This window comes from Aulonocara stuartgranti (assembly GCF_965226115.1).
Source record: "Aulonocara stuartgranti genome assembly, chromosome: 17".
In the NCBI taxonomy this organism is placed as follows: domain Eukaryota; kingdom Metazoa; phylum Chordata; class Actinopteri; order Cichliformes; family Cichlidae; genus Aulonocara; species Aulonocara stuartgranti.
Genome location: NC_138953.1, coordinates 2,923,087 through 2,931,449, shown reverse-complemented (window position 1 = coordinate 2,931,449; position 8,363 = coordinate 2,923,087). Strand labels below are relative to the sequence as shown.

At 44.0% G+C, this 8,363-nt stretch overlaps 1 protein-coding gene across 1 annotated transcript; it reads right to left on the bottom strand.

Annotated features, from left to right (window-relative positions):
• Positions 1–2,596: 2,596 nt before the first annotated feature.
• LOC309692079 (neuroepithelial cell-transforming gene 1 protein-like) lies at positions 2,597–5,682 on the bottom strand. Its single transcript, XM_082510260.1, has 9 exons — positions 5,534–5,682; positions 5,304–5,411; positions 5,042–5,206; positions 4,775–4,837; positions 4,375–4,548; positions 4,018–4,275; positions 3,762–3,932; positions 3,440–3,617; positions 2,597–3,353 (listed from the first exon to the last, which is right to left on the bottom strand). Exons 1-9 carry the CDS (start codon positions 5,624–5,626, stop codon positions 2,923–2,925), a joined length of 1,641 nt encoding a protein of 546 aa, XP_082366386.1. The 5' UTR covers positions 5,627–5,682; the 3' UTR covers positions 2,597–2,922.
• Positions 5,683–8,363: the final 2,681 nt, after the last annotated feature.

Genomic DNA, 8,363 nt, shown 5'->3' with positions numbered 1-8,363 from the left:
AATATTCATGGGATATCCATGCGCAGTGATAGTGGATGACATCATAGTGGGAGGCAAAGGAATAGAGGAGCATGACAAAAATTTAAAAAAGGTCCTGGAGCGAGCCAGACAAGTAAAACTCAAACTGAATCCAAAAAAGTGCAAGTTCAGACTTAAAAAAGGAGAGCAAGGGACAGCGTATTCTGGCTGACAATAAACTCTGACATTGAGAACAAAGTCAAATCATGCAGCATTTGCAACAGTCTAAAGCCTCACCAACAAAAACAACCCCTGAAACTACATCAAATTCCTGATCTTCCCTGGTCCATCACAGCCACAGACATATTCGAATGGGACAATCGCCACTACCTCGTGCTCGTGGATTCATATTCTGGATGGTTTGAAATAGATAAACTTGAAAACCTAACATCTGCCTCAGTCATTAACAAACTCAAACACCACTTCTCAGTACATGGGATACCACAGAAACTGTACTCAGACAATGGCACCCAGTTTACCAGCCAGACCTTTTGGGAGTTTGCCACACACTGGGAGTTCATACACGTCACAAGCAGCCCTGAGTTCCCTCAGTCAAATGGACTCAGTGAAAGAGCTGTCCGGAGTGCTAAAAGACTCCTTGAAACATCAAAAAGAGATGGAACTGATTTCTATTTGAACCTGTTACATCTACGCAACACGCCACGAGACAACATTCTTGGCTCACCAGCACAGAGGCTGCTATCAAGACGAACGTGGTCAACCCTTCCCGTGTGCAAAAAACTGCTAACACCAACAGCAAAAGTGACAACCACTATCAAAACTCAACTCACAAAAAAGCGTAAAACTCAAAAACAGCACTACGACAAGTCCAGCAAGCTGCTCAGTCCATTAACACCAAACGAGGTGGTGAGACTACAAACACAGAGAGGACATGACAAGATTGGAGTTGTAAGTAGAGTGTGTGCTGAACCTCGCTCATATGTCGTTGAGTCGGGTGGAAAAGAATACAGGCGCAACAGACAACATCTTCTGCCTGTGAGCGAGCCTCAACCCGAAAAGCTCGCTACAACACAAGATGAACTGGACTCATCTCGACGAGCGGATGAAACTGAACCTAATAAAACACAAACCAACAAACATGAAACAGTTCAAGTTCAACTCGACCCACCACAACATGGCACACAACAGTCAGAACAGGTGATAACACCCACAAAATGCCAAGTACGCTCTGATGACAACTTGTACCGAACCAATTCTGGTAGAGTGTCTAAACCGAATAGTAAATACGTGGATTAAAAGCACACTTGTGCTGTATTTTCTGTTTTGAAATGTGTTTTATCTCGTGTTATGTTGTTGCATACTTGTCGCAGTTATGACAATGATTACTGTGAATTTCATTTGATATTTGAAGCCTCATTTTGTGTAATCCATAACCTGATAAGTTCTTCCATCACTGTGGTGTTGTTTGATTTGGGTTTGCCTGAAAAGTGCAAAATTAAGAAGAAGAAAAAAAAACTGAAAAGGGGGATGTAGATAACAGCAATGTTATGTTTGTCCATACTGCCTCCTGTTGCTGCCGTTACGGAGAGTTCCAGCAGGTGTCGCTGTGGTTCTCTCTAGATGTGATGTGTACTACCGGTTACGAGTGTACGGACGTTCATGTTGGCTGCTAATAAACGCCTGGGATACAGTTACAGCGGACTGGTTATTATAAGCAAAACCTACACCCATGGAGCAAGAAACACATGTCTGTCCATCAGTGTATTTTCTGTACTGCTTAAAAGTTCCAAGATCACTTGTTATTGGTCCAGACTTATAAAGCCGTTTAAGAGGAGAGGGAACAGACATCCTCTCTTTTCTTCTGAATACTTTGCGTCTCATAGACGCGCTTGACAATTTGTTCCACAGGTTTATGAGGCCTCCGCACAATCTTTTTCAGTTTACCCAGGAAGGTTTCAAATGGGAAGCAGGAAATACTGTTGATGGGAGTTACACATGTCACACTGAGCGTTTCACTTCCTAAACGTTTTCGTCTTCGTTCTCTTCTGCCTTCAACAACTTTCATCGTCGCTCAGTCCCGTCCCTCGGGACAGTTGCATACATCATGCCGCCTCTTCAGGTGCAAGCGGCGTCCACAACTAAAGCTCCATGCAAGATCCTACACTGAAAAGTGATCCGCCTCATTCTCAGGAATCAGCTTTTTAAGAAACCAACGTGGCTCAGTTCAAAATTTTGTCTTAAACAAAACTCATCATCTCGTCTGCGATATGAGTTCATCACGGTTTTTTGCTGACATATCATCTGTTCTGGAATGAAATTAATGCCTCTGTAGTAAATAAAATAAAATAATATCTGGCTTCTAGCATCTGTTATTTAAGGAATGTATAAAAATAAGACATCTTCTGCTCAGTCTAAAAACCCAACTATGACAGAAATCTGTTTGTGTGGTACACCTCACCTTTTTAGGGGTCGGCTTTTTGTCTTTCACCTTGACATCGGCAAATGTTCAAAAACCTGCCCTAACAGCTAAAACTCTGCTGCTTTACAATACCTAAAACAATACTAGGATAGATCTGAAAATATAAAGTGTATTATCCCCCAAAGAAAGGTCTAAAAGAATGTTTAAATATGAACTTTATAGTAAACAGGATCTGATGCACCAACTCTTTCTTCAAGAACTCAGCAAACTGGCCACACCGAGTGTGAACCGTGGGTTTACTTCTTGTCATGCTTCCCTTTTAGAGCTGAACCACGTGCACCCCCCTCCAGAATACTGTGTCTCTATGGGATGCACTTGGATGGAGGAGTAAGGTAAATAGCTGCCAAGGAGGACAGTAACAGAACACTGCTGTAATAACACGCAGACACTCATAAATGTGCTGTGCTGTTTTATGTACAGGAAAAACAAAGAGGTCCATCCACGTTCTCTACCAACGCTCCACCTCACACCATCGCCTCTTTTCTCTTCCCTAAAGAACACAGAGCCTTCTTGTCCTTTTTGGTTTTATGTGTCGTGGGTGAGGATGACGTCGATGACACGGACGTCGTGGACGATGGCGGGGAGCGAGGCGAAGGGGACGCAGTGGTGGGGCTGTTGCACAGTGAGGCGGGGGCCGACTGAGAGCCTGGCTGCGGGTAGTTCTCGTCTGCTTCCTCCATGTGGATGATGGCAGAAACGGAGGAAGGGCGGCGCTTGGAACGGACGCTGCCTGTAGGCGGGCTGGGGCTGGAGGGCTCGCTCAGAGGCCGGTGGACGGCAATGGCACTACGGAGGCAGTTGAGCCACTGCTGCTTGTGGAAGACGTCGTTGACCTGCAGAGTGTGTGACTGTGCCTGGCTCGGGTCTTGGGAACGTACCCGGAAAATGTTCTTGGCTGCAGAGAAAGCAGAGAGCGTCATTAGGAACGGGGGCAAAGTGCTGCTCAGGCTACTAGCGGACACTTTCTGGGACGAGCCTTACCTTTGCTGAAGACTCCTCTGAAAAAGCCGCCCATTCTGACATCGCCATCTTGCAGGTCCTCCAGCACCAGATCCTGCACTGCGATTGGCTGCCGGTACACCTGGAAGCACTGGCGCTCGTTCCTGGTGACGGGGCGGGTCAGGATCAGCAGGTCGGTGAACAGGAACACGTGCAGCTTCTGAAAGAATTTCCAGGAAAAACAGAAACTTTCAAACCAGAGCATCATCTGAGCACATAGCCCGCCTCATGTGGGACGGCAGCCTCGTGTTAACATGCAAAGAGAAGCACCGAAGGACGACTTGGAAGTGTGCGCTGTGCTCACCGTGCCGCTCTTGTTGCGCAGCTCCCCGTGACACAGAAGACTCTTGCACCGTTCGATGCGAGCGTCCCTCTGCCTGTCGTCCAGATACTCCAGCTTGTCGATGTAGTACTGGCACTCGGACTCCCCTTTCTTCTTGTTGATGTCAGACAAAACTCCCTGGATGACAGTGATCTGAACACACAAGCAGCCTAATTATTACATGGGAGAGGCACTATGATGGATCAGTGTGTTGAACCAGTTTGTCTCCTGGACTTACAGCTTCCTGCAGGCTGGCAGCATCGGGGTGTTCTGCTGGAGTGTGTCTCAGGATTTCCTTGAGCAGTAGGGGGTACTTGACCAGGCGGGATCTGGGAATGTCCAGGAAGCTCCACAGGTCCAGTTTCCGACTAAAAGGTGACTCGAGGCACCGCTGCAGGAAGTCCTGCACACGTGGGTCTTGCTTCTTCTGGTCCAGCAGCGCCTTGGCTGCCAGCTGGTTACTGCAGTAGTCTTTGTAGGCATTGAGCCTGGGCAGCTGCAAAGGAAGGAGGGACTCTTTATCTAACTGCTAATTCAAAATACGGTTTTACTAGCGTAAAAGCTTTTGATGGCTCAAAAAGTCAAAGACACTTACCCAGCTAATAACAATTTGCCCAATCTGGCCCACGGTCCTGTCTGGCCCCGTGGCTTTGGAGAGCTGCGCCAGAAGGTCCTCGTGCAGTGGGATGTAGGCATCCAAGTTGCCGAAAATGTGAGTAAGCTCCTCCTCTGACATGATGGACAGCTTCAGCATCGGGTCGTGGTACGCCTGTGGATGGAGCAAAGTGATCAGTAATATCTGGGCAGAGCTTTGGGAGCGGCTACTAAAAATATCTTGGTCAACAGTTTTAGGGGTACAAAAAAAAAAAAGACAGAGGAACAATCCCTGTCTTTTTATAGCTCCTGGCTGTGCTGCATTCAAAGCCTGCCAGACTGATTTAATCTGTTTGCTTTATATGTACTCCCGCTGCCTCAGAGCTTTTAAAATGACAAACCTTGCATGCAAGCTGCAGGTCCTCAATCAGATGCTGTTCTCCACGAAACAGCTCAAATATGGCCTGAGGAATGGGAGAAGGCACAGACAGATGTTTTTTTAGTAAACATGTAAATCAGGTTGTCATTACATCGTAGCCTAAACCATAGTGAGCTTAGCCAAGATGGCTGAATGGCTTCTAGTCCAATTTAAACCATTTGACACAAAGACATGTGAACTAGTCTAGCAAGCATGTAGAATTCATCCCTGTCTGGACTCCTGGACTCACCTCTTGCCGCTTGATCTCTTTGGTGGAGAAAGTTCCTTTCTGGTGGATGTCTAATGTCTCGGACCATAAGGTGCTGTTCCTCCTTTTAGGTGGTGTGGGGGCCGCTGCCTTGCTGCAAGGCTTCTGGGGCATGCCTGGCAACTTGCCATCGCCCCAGAAAGAGGCCTTCAGAAAGAAAGAACACCACATGTCAGACATGTTGAAAGGGATGTCCCTGTCCCCCCAATGCGCTGTGTTTCCATTGGATGCCGTGAGCGCTTACCTTGATGGTTTGGGCGAAGCGCCGGAAGACCCCATTCTTTACCGGAGAAATGAGGTTGGCTAGCGACGTCACCCTGCCGAGAGAACGGACGTGCTTGTTGCTGGGTTCCTGCAGAAGGAGGCAAAAACAGAAGGGGAGGTTAGTCGTGCAGTTATTCTATCATAACACTATGACTTCATTTCCAGCAGCTCTGGTCAAACATTTACAGAGTAAAGTTTCAGCCATCTCACCTCTAACTCCTTGTTGGACTGGTTCTGGCAGTCTGTCACTTGCAGAGTCCGTTTGATAGGCACCAAGCTACCCACTTCATCGTAAGCCACCATATCTTTCAGTAGAAACACAGTATCCTTTTAATAATGCATTTTCCTTGTTAGTCAGCCACTTATCCAGACTACTGGAAACATTTGGTCTTGTCCTCTTTCCATTGGTTTTAACATTCCCCCAGTCTGTCCCACAGAACTCTCTCCAGTATGACCTTTTACGTGCTGCATAGTTTTCCTAACCACTGTTTAGGATTTCTTGTACTGCTGTACCTGCTGTAAATGAAGGGTTCCTTCAACTCATTTAAAACATTTATCTCTACTTTGTTTACTGCTTGTTTGCAGCTTTCATTACTCAGAACTGGATAATGGTCACTTCCTTTCTGATGTGTCCACAGCACACAGAGCCTCCTTCATTCATACCCTCTAATTCTTGATCGCCACTCGTCACACATTCACATTGTGAAAGATTTCATACAGTGGCATTGGCTGTTTACATTGTAAGCCACAGACAAATATTTAAATAAATAAATAAATAAATATTTGTTTCTATCTTGTAATACACACTCAAAACACTGCTTTGCTGCTGCAGACCTTTCTGTGTCTATGATTGCTCTTGGTGCTAATTAGCTCTCCCTTGTACGTGAACTTGGTCATGGTTTGACTGGGAAACACTGGGTTGGCTAATGGAGCCGATAACCAGCTTCATGTGGTTAGGATTAGGTGGGAGATAAGATGAATGAATCCAGGTATTGTAAAGATAACCTGGATTTGCTGAACTTGGTTCATTGTACAAGTGTCCCAGGTGTTCCTCAGGAACAGGAGGGTGATGAGACAACTGAAAAACACTGAGGGAAAAAGACACATTACACACCCCAGGGGGAGAGATACTAAAACATAGCAGCAGAACGCATACTGCAACACAAAATGTTATTGTGTGTGGTGACTTGAATTCCCAGATTAGTCTTAGAGGAGGGAACTGCTGAACAGTGGCGGATTTGTAGATTAAAGTGCATGGAGGGAGGGAAGCAGAAAGACTTGGGCGAGTAATATTTGCAGGTATATGTTTACAGGAGGTTGTGAATTATGCAATGATTAAAGTTACAGCAGTAGAAGCAGAGTGGAACGTAAGGCTTTTAAGGAATTATTAACTTATAATTTATAGTCTCCCATAGAAGCTAAAAATAAGCAAACCGTGGTTTGAAAGACTATTTAAGAAGTTCTTCATTTTTAAACATTTATGATTTCTGTAATAATGTTGGTGTCACGGTCCAGGACTGGTCAGGCTTTTTCTCTCCTATCTCTTCTGCTCTCAAGTGGAGTTGGGCAGTTCATACCTTTGACTCCGTCCACTGACAGGTTCCCGCTCTACAACACGCCTCTTCATCACCAGTTTATTGCCCTCCTGTATGCAAGCACCAGCTCGAGCTCTCACTCATTGTCAGATCGTTTTTGTAATGCATGTGTTATTGAGGTTCTCTGATGCTTATTGATAACCCCAGTCAATCTCTCTCAGCTTCTCAGCAACTCTCCAACTGAGCTCACAACCAAACCCCAGCTGATCTGTTCCCATGGAAAGCAGAATTGTGTTTTCACTTATCGAAAATTCACCTGCCTTTCATACATCTTGGGAAAACTCTCGCCTGTCACCCACTGCCCCATGAAATCTGGTACAGAAAGAAACTCAATCAGAGTTAAGATCATAACACACATTTCTTCACTGCAACAATGACATCCACCAAAATGTGCTTCTCCTCTTTGGCAGAAGAAGATTCCTGCTCAGTGAGCTGATTCTTCCCACTGCAGATACCTCTTCATTAACCAGTTTTTCTACACAATAAACCTTTAAGGCAGTGCAGGCTGTGTTCTCGACCCTCCTTTAGAGTCCACCAAAAAAGACTGACCTGATTGATTGATTGATTGGTAATTTATTTCAACATGTGAACAATATACAAGTACATTTAGAAAAGAAATGAGAGAAAAAAAATATACTATACAAATTACATACAAAAAAACATTCTGATTAATTTACATGTTGAAAGGGAGTGGGAAGAAGTATACACTTATTTAATCCCACCCCTGTCCCATAAATTATCAGTGAATATTTAGTCAGCTTCCTTACTGATATAATTTGTAATAAAAATAGTGAACAGATTTCTGATATACTATATACTATAATATCACATCATGAATTTTTTGTTTGTTTGTTTTTAAATAGAGACATTCACTTAATTTAAATATTTTCCTTTTCTTTATAGATCGAGAAGATCATATTTTTATAACTCTTTTTGAACAGTTTTATGTTTGGACATTGCTTTAATTCCATATTCAGTTTGTTCCATAGTTTCACTCCTTGAACAGAAACACAAAAGCCTTTTCTTGTAGTACGTACCTTCATTGTTTTGAAGTTACAAAAACCCCTTAAATTATAACTTCCTTCTTTCAAAAAAAACATACTCTGAATATTACCTGGCAGTTCTTTATTTTTTGCTTTGAATAGAATTTGTGCTGTTTGGAATTTCACTGTATCGTCAATTTTCAATATTTCAGACTGCAAAAATAGTGAGTTTGTATGTTCCCTATAACCTGCATTGTGGATGATTCGAATTGCTTTCTTTTGAAGAGTAAAAAGTGAATGTAATGTGGTTTTATAGTTATTGCCCCAGACCTCTGCACAATAGCTTAAGTATGGTGAAACCAGTGAACAGTAGAGAATATGAAGTGATGTTCTGTTGAATACCTGTTTTGCCTTGTTTAGTACTGCAATGCTTCGTGATACTTTGGAATGAATATATCTTAC